This window comes from Mixophyes fleayi, chromosome 5 (assembly GCF_038048845.1).
Source record: "Mixophyes fleayi isolate aMixFle1 chromosome 5, aMixFle1.hap1, whole genome shotgun sequence".
Classification (NCBI taxonomy): domain Eukaryota; kingdom Metazoa; phylum Chordata; class Amphibia; order Anura; family Limnodynastidae; genus Mixophyes; species Mixophyes fleayi.
Window position 1 is genome coordinate 253002423 of NC_134406.1, and position 19862 is coordinate 253022284.

Consider the following 19862-nt stretch of genomic DNA (forward strand, 5'->3'; position numbering starts at 1 on the left):
TAAAAGTATATTTGTATTTATATAGATTCTCTCAAGTCCTTAACCTGAGTACTACCTCCCCGTGACTAACCCTTATTGAAACAACTTTACAAAAATTATTTGCTGTCTATCTTACTTAAACTGAGTTCATTGCAGTCTCCTGGTGTTTGGCGACGCAAATGCTGGGTACTTGAATATTTTTGAAGCACCAGGTATTGTGTCTAGCAAGATCTCTGATCAGAATGAGAGAGGGAGTTGCCTTATAAGCAGTGATGGAATTGTGGTGTATATAACGCTACTTCTCCTATTCAAATTCCAATGACTTCCATTCCCATTACATTTTTCATACCGCCACTTTTAAATTTCCTCTTTCTTCAACCACTGCTTATAAGTATATAGTATATAACACATGGCAAACTTCTAAAGTCTTCAGATCCGAAACAGAGCAGCAGAAAACTAAAGGTAACAACAGAAGATATGCACCATAATGCCGCTACACATTATTACACCAACACAATGCTCACAGGACCCCTTTCACAATGAGCGATCCTCACAATGCCACCGCACGGCATTTCTGCTCAACATTTATAGAGTACAATTTACTGTCACACTATTTTAATAGCTTCTGCTGATGGCAACAGTCTATTTATCTTCCTTACGCATAATGACATTTCACTTCCTCATGAAGTGATTGAAAGACACAGTTTACCATATTAAATAATTGCATAGTACCAATTTATGCACTATTGTGAGATTTCTGTATAACTGTTTTGTGGGCTTAACCGTAGGACATTAATGAGATCCTTTTGGTATGTTTTAGATAGCAGAAGTTACAGAAGAAAATGTTACATTATTTTCTAACATCAGTCAATGGCGCCGATATTTTTAAGCAAAGTGGCTCTCATTGTGATAAGTTTTGCACATGAATATTTTCACGCTAGCGTATGTAGTCAACCCTGTCCATTAATATGCAAAGTAGTTCACCTGAAATAAAGGTTTAGGGCTAGATTTACTAAGCTGCGGGTTTGAAAAAGTGGGGATGTTGCCTATAGCAACCAATCAGATTCTAGCTGTCATTATGTAGAAGGTACTAAATAAATGAAAGCTAGAATCTGATTGGTTGCTATAGGCAACATCCCCACTTTTTCAAACCCGCAGCTTAGTAAATCTAGCCCTTAGTGTTTGTACTTACCTTAAGCTGGGTACACAACTATGCAATTATCATGCAGGTCACACGATAAAGGACCGTTTGGTCATATATCGCAAGAGTGTGTACCCTCATGTTTTCTCATACCATAACACATCGCATTGTTTGATTTAGTTTTCTATGCGTTTTGATTTACTTTTCTATTCTCATGCTACAAATCACGATCAATAATAGAACGATGTCGGGCAAATTTGGAAGCATGTATGCACTCACAACCGTCAACCCAACACTTCTGACCATAGTTTCTCTGTATATCTGTGTATACGGAGTCACGATCTTTTCAGCAGATGGTTATGAGAGATGCCAATCTCAGATCTGACGGTAAATCGTGTGGGTGTGTACACATGAATCAGCAAGCTCATCGGGACTTTCAGACATTGGTAAAAGCTTTAATCTGTTATTCATGATTACTTTTTTGGAGAGAGTTGACATTTTCAATAATAATGTAGCTTTGACAAGCTTTTCTGTCTTGCATCAGTCTGAAGTGAGGGGTAAGGGGATCAGTTGTTTCAAAGATCCCACATTGTGGCTTGTGGTTTCCTGGGTAACATGATTATAGGGATCTGACACTGTACAAATGACATTGAAGGTAAGTAATTGAGCATGCTCTACTTTGCTACATTCACTTTTCACCCATATCCACAGCTTTATAGTCATTGATAGGAATCTGAGAGATGTACTCTTTCCTGGTTGAGATGGAGGGCATAGTAAATAACCATTGTTCTTTGATAGCTATAACTATAGTCAAAATTCTGGATCGGTTTACACAATGTATGCTTCATACATAAAAATGGTATTTTTTGTATTTATTGGTACTTGAAAGATACTCAATATATCAATAAATATTCATTTAAAAAACCTAGTGAGTAAGAATAGACTGAGTCATGCAGTAAAAAAAGGAATTTGGTCAATGTTAATAAATAGGGAAATTTTTAGGGGAATTCGGGGAAGCTGGGAGCTTGGGAAGGGTCAGTTAGCCCCTATTCAACAGATAATTAGCTCAGGTAGGTAAATATTCTTACACTCCTTCATCCTGGCTGGGAATTAAGGGGTTAATTTACTATGGACATTATATATTTATTTTTAACATCTGATTATATAGTGCCAACATACTCTGCAGAGCTGTACAATTGGGAATACATCTAGTCATAAAAAAAGACTGGGGGCTAGATTTACTAAACTGCGGGTTTGAAAAAGTGGAGGTTTCCTATAGCAACCAATCAGATTCTAGCTGTCATTTTGTAGAATGTGCTAAATAAATGAAAACTAGAATCTGATTGGTTGCTATAGGCGACATCTCCACACCCGCGTTTTAGTAAATATACCCCTGGGTATTAACAAACAAAGAGGTTTGAGGTCACTGGACGCAAGCTTACAATCTATAGAAAAATAGGAGCTTTATATGTGCCATTGATTTGCAGATTGGACCAGATAGCCTCTGTAAAAAATGGTGACTTAGGGGTACATGATCTAGTCACAGAGCAATGTTGGTTTGTGGTCAGAAGATTTTTTGAATATAGAGAATAAATGAAAGTTTTGAGTGCACTATATAGAGGGGTGGTAATTGGGTGAAATAGCTTTGGTAGGTTATGAGGTTGGCTCAGGAATCTGATAAACTCTTCTGAAGAGTTGTGTTTTCCGGGATTATTTGGAGGCTTGGAAGATAGGGGTTAGTCCTGTCGGGCGAGGGAGGAAATTCCACAGAGTGGGTGTAGCCCGAAAAAAAGTCCTGTATCTGGAAACGGGAGCAAGTAATGAGTGGGGCGCATGTCCTGGGCCGAGCAGAGGGGTTGATATATTATGAAGAGAGGTATGGATTTGGAGGTGCAATTTTCTCAATGGCTTTGTCTGTTAGTAGAAGTATTTCATATTGGATTTGGTAAAGCACGAATCGCCAATGTAGAGCAGCCATCAAATAACGCTTTGCGAGGAAAAGTAGTCTATCCGCTCATTCAAAACAGATTGTGATTGTCTGCTTAGTTGTAGACCAGTAAAATGGGAACTTAAATAGTCAGTAAAGGAGATTATTAATGCATGAATACAAAGTTTTGCAGTTTCTTATGTGACGTTTTGCGTATTTTGGAGATTTTTTGGATGGTGCCATTTTTAATATATTGAGCATGAGGTAGCAAGAGGACATTTAAGATGAAAAGACAGAAGAAATATTCAGTAACGCGGCCCCACACAGACAGTGAAAGATAAAGGGAGGTTACATCATTTATGTGTCACCTACATGGAGATGATAATGAAATCAAACTTATTATTTTCTAAGAGAAATTGAATTACTAGAGAAGATCAGAGGGTCTAGGACTGATCCTTATAGTACTCCAACCCATAGAGGTTTCACCAACTTAGCCGAGCCAAGTTTGCCTCATCATCATCATTTATTTATATAGCGCCAACAATTCTGCAGCGCTGTACAGAGAACTCACTCACATCAGTTCCTGCCCCATTGGAGCTTACAGTCTAAATTCCCTAACACAGACAGAGACAGACAGACAGAGAGAGACTAGGGTCAATTTGATAGCAGCCAATTAACCTACCAGTATGTTTTTGGAGTGTGGGAGAAAACCGAAGCACCCAGAGGAAACCCACGCAAACACAGGGAGAACATACAAACTCCACACAGATAAGGCCATGGTTGATTATTGAACTCATGACCCCAGTGCTGTGAGGCAGAAGTACTAACCACTGAGCCACCGTGCTGCCTCAGGGTGTAACTTTTATTCAACACCTGATTAGACATAATAGAAATTAATTTGGAGCCCCAAATTCTTCTTCGGTCCAGACATTCCTGTCCTGCATACCTCGTACTGGGTAAATCTGTATGTCCATGTTTATGTTCACAATGGCCATTTTCTGCTCCGTTTCCCCCGTACGAGGTGGTATTTTTCCTCTCAGCAGCACGTGTATCAGTAACGAGTGTAAATGTCACCCAGCCATTGACTGCATCTAGTAATTGTATGTCAGCTAATCCAAACCATGCAGAAAGGTCATTGTCATTAATTAATAACACTGTCATAAAAACAAAAGGTTTTTCTCTCTCTGCCATCTCGGTATGGAGAGGATTAACCACTGTGATCTTTATGGTTTGGATTAAAGAGGAAGGGGAAAACTTTGTAAAACTTTGTATGAACTCTGTACGTTCAGCTATTGGTGACAGGAGCTGTCAGCTCATATGTCAGGGGCTCCGAGTTATTTTACAGGTCAGGATTTGACTGACCTTTGCACCCAAATGAGCATTTACAGAAAGATTAAAAAAAAAATGCAAGGTTGTAAGATCGTGATGTTAAAATATTGCTTTGACTGACAGTACCTAGCACGTGCTATTTGATGTTTTATGTTTTAGTGGTGTTTTTATTTTTATTTTTATAAGAAATGGATACAGGGTCGCTGCTGCATGTAGGTAATCGAAGAAATAATAGACTGTTAGAAGGGCGCGACACAGATATGTCTGGTGTAAGTTACAAGTCACATGATGGCACATACAGCCAATCAGAACTGGGACAGGTGCAGCCAGTGTAATTTACAACATTCCATATACTACTAAAGAGAATCTGTCACTTTATTTGTGTTTCAACATTGTATGGCTTCATGCTGGCCACACCCACTGCAATATTACAGTTTATATTTATACACTTTTCATGCACAGGTTTATTTATATTCATACACTTTTTAAAAAAAAAAAAAAAAAAAAACCACTTTAAAACTTTATACATTTTGTAAAATAAGTATATTTGTTTAAGGATCTCTGTATAAGATTATCTTGTACACCAGTTGAAACATATGGCTTCTTTAACTGTTCTACATATATCTAAGACAATTAGCTGAAAGGATTTATTGCCCAAAGAAGTGCCAAACAGAGGTCTTCCCAAAGAAGGCATAAGATCAAATGGAAGCTTTATCAAACCTAAAAAAGAATAGTGAAGGTGTTGCCCATAGCAACCAATAAGATTCTAACTATCATTCATTTAGTACATTCCAGAAAATGATATCTAGAACCTGATTGGTTGCTATGGGCAACACCTCCATTTGTCCTCTTTAGAGGCTTTGATGAATCTACCCCCAAGTCTTTCATTTTTTGAAGATGGCAGAAATAAGGAATTAGATTGGTGCTGAAATGAAAGAGATATTTAAGTCTTATGAGGAAGATTAAACTCCTAATCTTTTAAGGATGATTAGATTTCTAACACTGTGTAGTACGTTAAAATATCACGCTTTGACTTTGCTCCGGCCATTAACATCTTGCGTTTGTGACACTGCTGCCTTCCCTGAGTTAATGAACCAACTTTGTGATAAATCGGCACCCATAGGGCTTTGCCGAGCGTTCTCAGTGGAGGCCATTAAATGCGCACACATTGATTTACTGGTAGTGGACGGAGGATTCTAGTGAAAGCCTGGAGACCGCTTATATAATCCCAGAATTATCTAGCACACCTAAAATACCCCTGAATGCACGTCCCTTTTTTTTGTCGATTTATATTATATTTCCATCACATTTAAGAAATTGGTGTTTCATTTGATTGCATTTCTGTAAATTACCAAACGATAACTGTATAATTGTCGCTCAACAAATTTTAAGAGCATGTTATTAAGTTTCTATTGGCTGGCAATTTGGATAGAGCTAATTTGTGCATGTAATCATTTGGGTCGACAAAACTATTATTTCTTTGCACATGCATTTTTATCATACTTGCCTACTTTCAGTAGGTGACGTCCGGGAGAGAGGCGTGACTAACGGGCGGGAGGGGGCGGGGCACCTCGAATCGCGCCATTCTCTGTGAATCACGTCATTTCGACAAGGGAATTCCGGGATGCGGGAGAAATGCCAGCTCTCGCGGGAGCCTGGGAGACTGACCCAAATTTCAGGAGTCTCCTGGACTTTCCGGGAGAGTTTGCAAGTATGATTTGCATATGACTAGAAACTGGCCATCTGCATAAAGTGATGTCCAAATCATTTCCCCAATTAATACAATGTGATCGTTATGAAACAAGCTTGGGCAGATATGTTGCATATATTGACAAATATATATCTGTGTGTGCATGATTAGAACTAGTATTAACTTTGAAGATAATCAATAATGTTTTTATGTGTAATGTCTTTGTTGCTCTTGTACAGTCCTATAATTACGAGATCCTGGGCACATATAAGACTGGTGGAAAGCTGCACAATATCAATAAGCTGTATGGAAAGCCAGCCTTTTATGTAGTTGTTGTGTATTGCTCTGTGTTCAGAGGCAGTTCTACCACTAGTTTACTGTACATTTAAACAATTTTTAGCACAGTAAGAAAGGTTACTATATGACAGTAGCACATTTCTTATAAAACAAGACAAAAGATTAATCCTGGTTGGCACATGAAGGATTTTGAGCTTATAAAGTTCAGGAGTTTGTGTGCAGATCTGCTCTAGTAGAACATCTGGAGGACAGTGGCCACAATTCATTCCCTCTGTACATGATGACGCTTTATGCTTTCTCTACAGTCCTTTATTGCTTGTTGTATAAAATGAGTGTTGGAGTTTACATAGTTACCACCATCTCCAAGTGTAGCCTGAACCCCATCGGGACATGTTCAGAGTACATGAATATTATTTATTTTTTATAAGATAAGAATACACAACAAGAATTGCATCTTGTTTAAGTAATATGAGAAGTTGTACTATACATTTGGTAAATATTAAAAAGAAAATATAGGATATAATTTAGTACCACATTGTTTAATGTGAAATGCACTTTAACTATAGAGTGGGGGGGGGGGGGCAAATTACAACATTTTACTAACCCTTCTCTCGTCATGAAATTATATCCTAAAGGAACTCCGGAAAGAGATTTCTGGGAACGTTATTCTTGTACAGACCACTGTTCTTAAAAAACAGGGCCAATTTCAGGCTTTCCAGGTGTGATTTCTGTAAATAGCCTAACATCTATCTGAAACAAGCCCAATAATAAATTTTATATTTTAATAGACAAACAATGAAGCAGACCCATAGTTCTGTACACATCTAGATGAACATTCCAGGAGCGACTCCTTCTCTAGCGACTGAGACGTTTGCAGAGTTCATATAGTAATCTGCCTTCTCTCTGTGCTCACAAACTTCATCAAAACAAATAATTGGGCTATTTAACATAAAAAAACAACTAGTTTTCAAACTGGTCCAAGTTGGCATCCTGCTCATTCACATTTAGGTATCAAATTGGCAACGAACCAAAGCTACCAACCAGACACTTGCTTTCATTGTCTAACCTGCACTAAACAGATAAGAGCAGATTGCTGACTGGCCACTGTGGTATAGTGCAAAGTCTGCACTTACATACAATGATAGTACATGACGACTGAGTGCGATGTTAGCAACGAGTCCGCTCAGTTTGCCCGTTTACGGCATCTCACGGGCGCTGGCAGTATTTGAAGTATGTTGAAAAGACGAAACTGAGACGGAGAGAAGATAAAATGCTGCCACAATGAAAGGCTGACACTGAGGAAATGAAACATCAAACTGCAAATACAGCATTGTGGAAATACCAACACTATGATAAACTAGACTAATGCAAAGCATGCAGAGTCCTGTAATCAACAACACAACATTTACCCAGAGCTCTAGAGAACAATATAATAAGACAATTGCAGCTTGACTGACTGCAAGCAGAGTACAGTATAAATGTCTTCCTATTCAGCACAACTGCCTGTCACATTTAACCGCTTGTCAATCAGCAACTTAAAGGGGTTGCCAACTTTTGCAAAACACCTGAAATCATACCAAGTAGGAGGATACATCAAACAGTGACATCCCTCCACCCTATTGCAAACCTTCCCATTGACTGAAGCCAAAAACCTGCTTGAACTGCGGCTCTTAGCTATGGCGGACGTGTGCGCAGCCATTTTTTCTTCACTCTCCCCCTGTTTGGTTCCTTATCAGGGAAACGTAAGGGATGCGGATATTTGCATGTCGATCATATGTCTAAGGGGATTACAGAATCGGAGACGGGAAAACGAAAACATCTTCCACTTTTTTCTGTCTCTGCTTTGTCATCCACCTCTCTATGGGGCACATTTATCAATGTTCTCAAAAAGTGGAAAATAGTTTTCAATCCTTATCGCATTGATAAGGATTGAACTATTTCTCAAATTTATGAATAACGCAACACAGAAACAGCAGTTCCGATAAACTGCTGTTTCTGTGAAAAAAATACTTACCACGTCCTCTTCGGAATGTGCTGTCTCCGGATCTCCTCCTTGTCCTCTTCGTTTTTCTTCTTACTGCAATTACACATGTGCAGTTCGAAGACCTGGACATGCGCACAAACATCTCTGCTCTCTCTCTGCACCTATAGTTGCAGAGAGAGAGCGGTGAGTGACAGGGAGGGATCATGTGATCCCTTCACACATGTGCTGTCCAGCTCTGCTCTTCGGAGCAGAGCTGATAGCACTGACATTTTTCAATTATGATAACGTACGCTAGCTTCAGCTGGCGTACATTAGCATAACAAGTTAGATTGCGGTAGGGAGCAGTCACCATACTATTGAATAGTATTCAATCTTCCAAAATCGAAAGAGACTGCAAAGCAGCAGATATAATGGATATCTGCTGCGATGCACCTTTAATAAATGTGCGGGACACTTCAACTTGCGTTGGAGTTACAGTAAATGAGTGAAAGTGTGCTAGCACTACTTCTTAAATATGCCCCTATGTGCCCATGTACATAGGTACTCCGTATAGATCCACGTTCTATGTGCAATTATCCATTCTGCATGTATTTCCCTGTCAAAAAACGCAACAGAGGGGAGATAGAAATAAAGATGGCCCTGGGAGATCACGGAGGGGAGGTGGATATGCAGGAAGTGAGCAGGATGCAGGAGAATCGCCTGGTTCCTTGGTCATCCAGGAGACCTACCTGGAATCCGTGAGTCTCCCGGAAAATCCGTGAGAGTGGACAAGTATGAGTTTAAGAGCAGCTGTTGCCTTTTGACAGTGCAACAGTTGTGTTAGCTGAATGTACAATAGTTATGACAGTCACTAGGAACCAGAGGCTCCTGACTATCAGCCATGAACCTCAATGATGACACACAGGCTGCATTCTCATGGATATTTGTTTAGCCAAAAAATTGTTGTAGTTTCCTTAAACATAACAACGCTTACAATAGGCATTACCAAATTTTGCTAAATATACTGTTTTGTATTCGCTAGAAGTCAGCAACATCCCTGAAGCAATTAGTGACTTATATTCCTAAGGCACTGGTTGTTAGTTGCCAATTCAGACCCAAATCCAGTCATTGGCCATATAGCATAGCGTAGACTGAAAAATACCCTGTTATGGCCACAGATTAAAGATGTTGATATTACTTAGTCTATAACACCCATCGCATCCAGGGAGGCAGAGACGTATCCCCCCGTCTTCCCCAGGCTGATGGGTAGATGGGGTTGAATAAGGTAATTCCCAAAAAAGTTCAATTTTACTTTCAGCGGATGTGTCCGGTCATAAGATCATCATCATCATCATCATTTATTATTTATTTATTTATATAGCGCCACCAATTCCGCAGCACTGTACAGAGAGAATATTTGTCATTCACCTCATTCCTTGCCCCATTGGAGCTTACAGTCTAAATTCCCTAACCCACCGGGAAACCTGATGGCTGCGGTCGCTCTCCTCTCTACTCTTACTGTGTTTCAGGCAGGCCGAGTGGGTGTTGATGCCCCCCCCACCGCAAACTTTTCATTCATATGAATGGAAAGCTCCGGACAAAGCTGTTTTCGGGTGGAGTTGTTTTTCTTTTATACCAATATGTCTTTTTGTTTTGTTTGTGTAATGATATGTGCCAAACTCTGCTATTTCATTCCATTGACGGGTTCATGCTTTCACATAACAGAAGAGGCCACAAAATGCAGATCCGGCATGTTTGTCCTGTGGCTTAGAGGAGATGATGTGTAGAGACCAGTCTGGGAGGAAGTGGCTTGTTTCCTAGAGCGGCATTTCAGATACACTTTAGAGCTGTGATACATGAAGGTCAATTAGCAGAAGGTTATACTAGTTAGACTGGGAGAAATGAGGACATGCATTAGTGTTAGCATTAGAGTGACATAAGAGCTAATGGAAACAATGAATATTGGTAACATGTAAGGGATCAATCCTTGCATGCAAAATGTATCTGGTATTACATTCACAGTAGGGCTACCTTTGGCTGACCGGGCATGCTGGGATATGTAGTTTTACAACTGCTTGAGAGCCGCAGGCTAACTAATCCTCATCAGATCGTTTATATAGAAAACAATGTTATCCCTAATAGTACTCACATTACTATACCTTTGTCGCAAACAGAGGAATCACCAAACAGGGAATGTTCCTGCTTTGTTTATTTATTATTTCATATTTATTTATTTTATGTATTTACTTTATTGAATTATTTATTTGAGGCAAAGGAAAAAGGCAAATAAAAAGTGGCTCTACCAAAAGTATCCATATATTTGTATTTAAAAATGAAAAGTGGGCAATTGCTTTCTAATTAAGAGCATAGATTAAATGAATTAAGAATAAGTAAAAAGCAAGAACATGTTATTCTTATATGACTTTAGCACTTCATTTGTACCTTTCCGTCCTGTCCTTTCATACAAGCATTTAACAGCTCCACAGAAAATAGCTGCAAAGTTCAAGTGTTTTGTAGGACAGTTTGATACCAGCCTTAGGGCTTGTTCACACCTATGCGCTGTTACTTCACTTTCAGTCGTCTAGTAATAATGCATGAAAAGTGTATTAAAAACATACTTGCCAACATGGGCAAGATGATTCCTGGGAGGTTCGGGGTGCAGGTGGGTGTGTGGGGTGGGGCTTGAAGAATCACGTCATTAGCCCCGCCCCTAAATCACTACTCTGGACCAATAAAAAACAGGGGGCGTGGCAACGATGGCACATCCATTACGTCACTCGGCCCCACCCCTTCTGTTTAGTTTACACAGACAGCCAGGATCAGGGAGACTTGCTTGCTTTCCCGAGAGTTCAGGAGGACTCCCAGAAATTCGTGAGTCTCCCGGACATTCCGGGAGAGTAGGCAACTATGATTAAAAATAAGATGACTGGTTTGTTATGGGCATGTTACCACCATGCCATCTCATAATTATGTGACCATGCTCTGCCACAAAGGTGCGCTTTTAATTAAAAAGACAAGTAAGAATCACTAGGAACAATTTCTGACAAATAGCAGCTGGATTTAAGAGCCCATTGGAGCCTTCAGTGGTAACCACAGCCATTACAAAGTGGGAGGGGCTTCTTAGTGCATTGTCTTAAAGGAACAGTAGTCCTTTTCCTGTTCTGCTTGATTATCCCTTACGTTTTGTGATTAGTTTGGCATGACAGCCCCGGCACCCAATAATTTGTCAATCCCACAATGTACTATGCTGGAATGAGGGAGACAAGAATGTAATCCCTTCAAGTATATTAAAAAGTGTCTGTGAATCAATACATGAATAAATGTTTAAACGGTCCAGCACTCTGCGTTTGAGGCTTGGGTCTTGAGTAACTGGCACCCGGCCTAGCATTGTACCTATGAGCAGAGCTGATATTTGATAGGACAACATATGTAACATTTATCTGCTGCAGAAACAAATTTGAACAACCCATGTGTAATCCATGAATATCGCTTGAGCCACAATTACCTGCATAGCCTTAGTCTAAGCAGGATATTCCGTCTTGTAATATTACTATTGAGTTATGTTCTGCTCTTCGTGTCAGCAGAGCTTAGCAAACATACCTCGGTAATTTTCTCCAAAAGTTGGTTATCCAAATATGTGTCCCGCTTGTTACATGGCAGTAATTATGGGGCTTGTCAGGAATGTGTACAACATTGATTTGACAGTTTGTGACATTTTCTGCCGTTCTATGACAGCTCATGAGTCTCTTAATCATTTCACCAAAATGTGTCTTTAAGTAACAATATATGAAATGTTTACATTGGCCAATTATGTATATGATATAAAATGCCAAGAGAGAGTCACTTCCATTTAGTGGGTATTGGAGGTGTGTTTTATACAACAGCATACAGTGGATAGGAGGGCTAAAAGGGCAATCTTGATTGATTTTTACCTAGCCACATTCCTTAACTCTTTATTCCCAAAGGTGTTTAACCCCTTGATGACAAGACAGAAGGTATATTAATTGCTGTGTATCGTGGATCTAATAATTGATTACTGGCCATTGCAGTGGAACCAGTGCCAGAGATGAGGGCAGATGGTGGAATATACACTGCTCGTGCAAAGAGGTGTAATGTAAATAATTCAGAAGTTGCTCATTGCCTAATGTCATATTTCAGTGAAAGACCATACCACATCCCATCACTGCTTTGTATCAATAAACGTTTTCTTTACTACTTTTATCCATTTACATATAACGCTTAATAAAGAGAAAACAAACCAGAGCAAAGCATTTACATTACCATAGCATTTTAATTGTTTTCAGTATTTAAAGCACAGAAGTGCCTACTTGAGAGATCTTCCTGATAGCTCCCAGGTATTGGACACTTATTGGCTAAAGATAAAAGTAGTTCCAATTTTGTACCAAAGGGGGCCATGCCGTTTGGTGCTTTGGTCTATCTGTGTTCGTCTCAGGTTTATATGTAAAATTATTCTCTGTGTGTTTTTTTTTTCTACTCCGTCATTTGGCTCTTGTAGAACTTGGATAATACCTGGTCCACAGTGATCTTATAGATATCGCTGGGTCTTGGTCATTAGATACGGATCAGGCGTTAAATTACGTATGTCGGGTTCCCCACCGGAGTTCCTAATCTCGGTCTTTGATGGGATTAAGAACATTTACTCTGTGTCTGACTGCTAATAAGGGACAGTCACCGCAGAGAAACCTAGGTCATTGACCGTAAAAGGGTTAAATACTGGTTTTCAAGGAAATGTGTTCAAGAAAAATGTAAAAGATGTTACATTTTTCATTTATTAGATTTTAAACCTGCAAAATGATCCATAAAATCAGTTTACGCCACAATCAATGTAACAATTCTTATGTATACATTCAATCCATCATTTTATTTGTATGCCTTTTTCCCATTTAGTTTAATACCCCCTCCCCCCCCCAGGTGTTCAATAGAACTCTGTGGAACAAGAGGTGTATTGTAGAGCTATGGAAGGAATTAGTCGGACGACTCGCATCGGAACTCTCAGCTTCACAGATAGGCGCCAATACTTGTGCTACCGCTGGCTCATGTCATTTTTCAGTTATATGGGGGGAGCTTGAGCACTCCATATCAGTTTAAAAAGTTGACTTCTATGGCTTCAGATCTGGGGGGTGTTATTTACCTGAGATGTCGGGAGTGAGGACATATAAAGCATACTTGCCTACTTCTTATATCTGCACTCCGGGAGATTGGAGTACAGATCATGTGACAGAAGGTAGGAGGGGATGTGACGACGTCAATACTTCACTATAGCCTGTAAAATACAGAAATTCAAGGTATTGAATAGCGGGGGCGGGGCTTAATTATGTGATTAAGCCCCACCCTCCGTTATTCAATGCCGTGAATTTCGGCATTTTACAGGCTCCGGGAGGCTTGCCTACTCTTCCAGGAGTCCAGGAAGACTCCCCGAAATTCGAAAGCCTCCCTGCGTCCTGACTAAGCAAGTATGGTATAAAGGGAGGGGGTTTCTGTTTTACCCAAGGGCTGCATTTTTCTCACTGCAAAATAATAAGCAATTGTTATGGCTGCTCGGAAGTGCTGTAAACCAGGCTTCATCTTCTTCTTTGAACGCGACGCATTTTGCAGCTTCCAGTTGCACTTTGTAGAAGAGAGAATTCCTACACTGACTTTATCCAATGTAATAAGAAGCTTCAAACACACAAACTTTACATGTCGTAAAGACAATTCCTTTGTCCCCTCACTTTCATGATTAGTTGAAGCCAAAGCACCGAGCAGTATTTCAGGAGAAACATTTCAAATTAAATTAATGAAGGCGTGGTTCTAAAGTGGACCAGGCTGGACCTTATAGTGACTTTTTATTGTACATCCCTCTTATCTGGGAATGTATCCAAAGCTGGGAAATGGTCCTTGAGCTATGCTTGGTTGAACAATCAGGCTCACAAATAAAGAAGCAGTACCTGTCTGCATTGTTTGAGCCTTTTATACTTACACATTCGCTTTCTGCATGGGATTTACTTAAACTCTTATTTTTATGTCTTTTTAGCAACTTCTGTTGTGTAACTGACTATAGTCTAGTGACAGCAGGTAGGGAGTTATACTAGGTTTCACAACGTTCTCTATGAATTAGGACAGCAGCTAGCGTCTGCCTGTTCCGTCACGTATTCCTGTGGGTAGCCACTAGAGAGTAATCTTGCTTGTCATTGTATTTTTTTTTTCTTTTTCATATTTTATATTTATTGTTCATTTACATATTCTAAACATTTCACCCTCCGCTCTATCAGGGCTGAGTTATTTCTCTTTATCTTATGCAGATGGGATGCAGTGTGGGTTTCAATGACGGAGAACCGGTGGATATGGGGCTTCACAGCAAAAGTGCCTTAGGAGGGGGATTGTAAATTTGGGTTTGGTAGCACCTAAAGCTTTGAATAAGCTACCTTGTCTTCCTCAGTAGCACTCATATGACTACAGCTGAAGCTAGATTGACTATTCCAAATGCCCTTCTCAAGAATAAGTGGGCGATTACCAATAACATACGGGACTGGCATGCCTCAGCTGCTGGAGGGTCTTCTGGGATGCATGTCTGTCCGTCACGATTACATATCGCATCAGAAAACAGAATCGTGATTGACAGATTGTTTTCCTAAGAGGTCTGCCACAATGTTGCACATATTGTCACTGGTCTGGCTTTCAAGCAAACCGTACACTGTGAGGAGCTGACACCTGTCACAAACAGCCGACTGGCTTTTCTTGCTAATGAATGTAGCATAGTTAGAGCTACAATAGATAGATAGTTATCACTGCGACAGATTAGCGTGTACTGGCATACTACAGCCAGTTTATTGCCCAGCATGTAGGCATGTACTATATTTTTAAGAACTTCTCTCCACCAAGGTGTATGTAAGCCAAAATGTGCACAAAAATAATTCTCAACATGTATTATTTAATGTTTGTTCCTGGCATCTCTAATTGGTAATATATTATTTATATTATATACAGTAAGTGGTGGTTTCATTCACTTGTCCTATTTGATTGACTTAAAACAGCTAGTCTAAATACTTCTGGGTAATTGTCTTATATTGGTTAAACATGGTGCATCAGCTAACATTTATCACTATATAGTGCTGGAAGATGGACTTTGTGTTGTAGTTTGTGTCTTTGGCAAATTGAGCTTAACATATTTTGATGCCTGGGATGGAGAGAAACTGACAATTCACCAAGACTACAGTGTAACGTTATACTGATTTTCCTGTACTGCCTTTAGTTTATTTAGACAGGCAATCTTGCTGGCTATTTGAAGGGAAAGAGTCTGAATTCTGCACAATTATCAACGTAATCCCCTGTCTACAAAAAAACTGATACGATTAATTTATTCAGGGCTGGACAAATTCTAGAAGCCATGGATCTATGGTTCCTAAAATGCACCGTTGTGTCCAAGTTCAATATCAGATATGCTCTACAGATGTACATGTCTCAAATAGACTGAAACCAGAAAAGACACAGCCCTTGTACACACATAGAGGAGAGGAACATTGTGTGCGCTGAAGCAATATAAGGCACACTGACACTTGGGGTCCCAGAACAATGGCACACTGACACTTGGGGTCCCAGAACAATGGCACACTGACACTTGGGGTCCCAGAACAATGACACAATGACACTTGGGGTCCCAGAACAATGGCACACTGACATTTGGGGTCCCAGAACAATGGCACACTGACACTTGGGGTCCCAGAACAATGGCACACTGACACTTGGGGTCCCAGAACAATGACATGCTGACACATGGGGTCACAAAACAATGACACACTAACACTTGGGGGTAAATGTATTAATGTCCGGATTCTTCAACTCCAGCGTGTTTAGCGTCTTCGGCGATTAAATTTAAAGCGGCGCTGCATTGTAAATGGAAACTTCCCTTTACAATGCAGCGCCGCTTTAAATTTAATCGCCGAAGACGCTGAACACGCCGGAGTTGAAGAATCCGGACATTAATACATTTACCCCTTGGTGTTCCAGAACAATGACACACTGACACTCAGGGTTCCAGAACAATGACACACTGACACTCAGGGTTCCAGAACAATGACACACTGACACTTGGTGTTCCATAACAATGACACACTGACACTCAGGGTTCCAGAACAATGACACACTGACACTCAGGGTTCCAGAACAATGACACACTGACACTCAGTGTTCCAGAACAATGACACACTGACACTCGGTGTTCCAGAACAATGGCACACTGACACTTGGGGTCCCAGAACAATGACACACTGACACTTGGGGTCCCAGAACAATGACATGCTGACACATGGGGTCACAAAACAATGACACACTGACACTTGGGGGTAAATGTATTAATGTCCGGATTCTTCAACTCCAGTGTGTATAGCGTCTTCGGCGATTAAATTTAAAGCGGCGCTGCATTGTAAAGGGAAACTTCCCTTTACAATGCAGCACCGCTTTAAATTTAATCGCCGAATATGCTGAACACGCCGGAGTTGAAGAATCCGGACATTAATACATTTACCCCTTGGTGTTCCAGAACAATGACACACTCACACTCAGGGTTCCAGAACAATGACACACTGACACTCAGGGTTCCAGAACAATGATACACTGACACTTGGGGTTCCAGAACAATGACACATTGATACTTGGGGTCCCAGAAGAATGACACACTGACACTTGGGGTCCTAGAAAAATGACACACTGACACTTGGGGTCCCAGAACAATGACACACTGACACTTGGGGTCCTAGAAAAATGACACACTAACACTTGGGGTCCCAGAACACTGACACACTGACACTTGGGGTCCCAGAACAATGACACACTGACACTTGGGGTCCCAGAACAATGGCACTGACACTTGGGGCCCAGAATAATGGCACACTGACACTTGGGGTCCCAGAACAATGGCACGGTGACACTTGGGGTCCCAGAACAATGACACAATGACACTTGGGGCCCCCGCCTCAACTCTCAATAGCATAGCAGGTGGCCCCCTCACCTCTGGACTCCATAGCAGCTACATCCCCTATTGTTACACCCCTGACTCCATCTGGGAGTAAATGTATCAAACTGGGAGTTTTCCAGCGGGTTTGAAAAGTGGAGATGTTGCCTATAGCAACCAATCAGATTCTAGGGGGCGTATTCAATTGTTGCTCCGGGCGCCGCCGGAACGAGCGTGTTAAAACTATTACCGTTCATACGGTAATTACTCGCTCAATTTCAGCTCGCAGCTCCCTGAGCAGCGAGCTGAAATTGAGCGAGTAAATTACCGTATGAACAGTAATTACGCGCAATATTACCGTATAAACGGTAATAGTTTTAACGCGCTCATTCCGGCGGCGCCCGGAGCAACAATTGAATACCCCCTAGCTGTCATTTTGTAGAGTGTACTAAATAAATGATAACTAGAATCTGATCGTTTTTTTTCAAACCCACGGAAAACTCTCAGTTGCTACATTTAACCCCTGGTCTTCACATGCGTGACTAAGGACAGTCCTTTCCTGACTCACTTTCTTGTGATTCCATAATCAGATTTAGTTCATAAATGTATTTTCTGGTAATTTCCACATTTATCCACCGTCTGCTTTGTCTGCAGGCTGCTATGAAGGGTAAGGGGTTTGCTGTATATCTTTCTCCTCTGATTTTGGTGGCATTCCTGTTCAGTACAACGTGTAAGCGTTGAAGAAAAATGTGATTTCCCTGCTTATCAATAAGTAAGAAAGTTTATGTTCGTCAATTTCGCCAATGTGATGAACTCTCTTGCAGGGAGCAATGAAAATAAATTAGTTTGATTACTATTATTATGGCTACTGGTAGCTATTAAACATTGCAGAAATACTGCAGGCGGTGTCACGTCGATGCAGAGAATTGCATCTGACTGGGCTGGAATGTGACTTCCACCCCCCCCCTTCTTTTTCAGCATGTGTTCTTAAAATAGATTATTGTCCCTTTTAGTAGATTGCAGTTGCATAAAAGAACAACGTTGGGGAATGGGAAGAATGCTTCTCATTTTCATTGAACAGGGGGGAAGAAGACATTAAAACCGTAATTTGCTGAATCTCCCATTATCTTGCGCAAGCTATAGCCGTTTACACACCAGGGAGGACGCAGGGTCCTCCTGCTCTCTGCCTACAGCTAGGGAGCATTAGTGCAACAGAAATGAGAATTATTTGTTACAATAGCCTCCCCACCCTATGCAGGGATCCTTGTCAGCAGTGCTAATCTGCCTATATAAACCAGCCTTGCTGCCATTCAGATGCATAGCAGGAGATTGACCCTATTTGTCCAAAATTGATTACTGATATTAGCAAGCAGTACCAGGGCAAGGGATAACAAAATAAATTCCTATATTATTTTTACTCTCATAGCTGATTTCACCCTGTTTTTACCAGGACTGCCTAGAAAAATGTGCATTAAATAGACAGTGTACCAATCCCAGAGCAGCCGGATCAGCGGGGACGGTAATGCCTTTCCTTAACTCATTAATTGCCGCTTGGCAAGCGCACGCCTGGCTGCCTGGATGCTGACTGAGCACACTCATTATCTGATTGCTTGTTAGGTCTATGAGGATTAACTGTTTCCCAATGCAAAATAAAAGAGAATAACAGACCAGCAATGACTCTTTGCTAAACTTAAATAATGAACAGATGCTTTGCAGATATTGCACATTCACACGATGGACGATTAAAGAGCGTCCAAAACAAATATATTTGTGAGTAGATTTCGATTGCACATATGGATATTCACAGTTTTAAATGAAAGTCTTTAAGCAGGTAACCCCCCGTAGCCCCTCCTTTTTGGAAGCACCATCTCCATGGTGTGACTGTGGCTTGCTATTGGTTGCAGTCATTTCAATGGGAGGTCGTGCAAGATCCCTTCTCGTCCTCCCCTCTCCCACAGACAGTAGTAACTGGACGAGGATGCCTCGTCCTCATTTTTTTATTTTTTATTTTATTACTTCTGAGATTGTATTACTGGCAGCCAGATGTGCTGAATACAGCATGTAGCCACTGCGTGCTTTTTTATTGGGCTTAGAGAAATATGAGTAGAGCAAAGCCTGGCAGCCCAGCCTCACACTTCTGCTGGGGATGCCCGAATAGATCGGATCCCACACAGCCCGGAGACAGCCGCACGGGTGCTACGTCCACCGCTTGCGGAGAATAATGACTGGACAATTGCTCGTCAGACCTTGCTCGTCCAAGCACATCTTTCCCCGGCTCCAGGAAGCCTACGGGACTTGACTGGCATGTCCACCTCTGGTGTCATCTGCAACCCCGGCGACTTTGTAGACAGGTGGCGAGTGCCTATAGGAAAATGCAATTTGATACATTACGCCAGTTCTGCAACACTGTCCTCTCTCATTTCCATGAGGCTTTACCGACACCTCCGAACATTTTACAGAACGATCTGTTCGGACAGACCTTGAACAACCCCAGGTGAGTGGGAAAGAAATGCCCCGTCTTCTGCCCCCCTCTGCTGCACCAAGACAGGAGCACAGTTCTGTGCTATACCCAGCAGCTTGATGGCA

At 41.0% G+C, this 19862-nt stretch overlaps 1 protein-coding gene across 23 annotated transcripts in view; it reads left to right on the forward strand.

Moving 5' to 3' along the window:
* RIMS2 (regulating synaptic membrane exocytosis 2) overlaps positions 1-19862 on the forward strand; it is a 506258-nt gene that overhangs the window by 152114 nt on the left and 334282 nt on the right. Inside the window, exon 1 of one of the 23 annotated variants that reach the window (XM_075213941.1) lies at positions 19235-19770. The exons of the other annotated variants lie outside the window; for them this stretch is intronic. Within the exon in view, the coding sequence (XP_075070042.1) occupies positions 19649-19770 (122 nt within the window). The 5' untranslated portion in view covers positions 19235-19648. Of the gene's footprint in view, positions 1-19234; positions 19771-19862 lie in introns of those variants that run through there. 23 annotated transcript variants of the gene reach the window in all.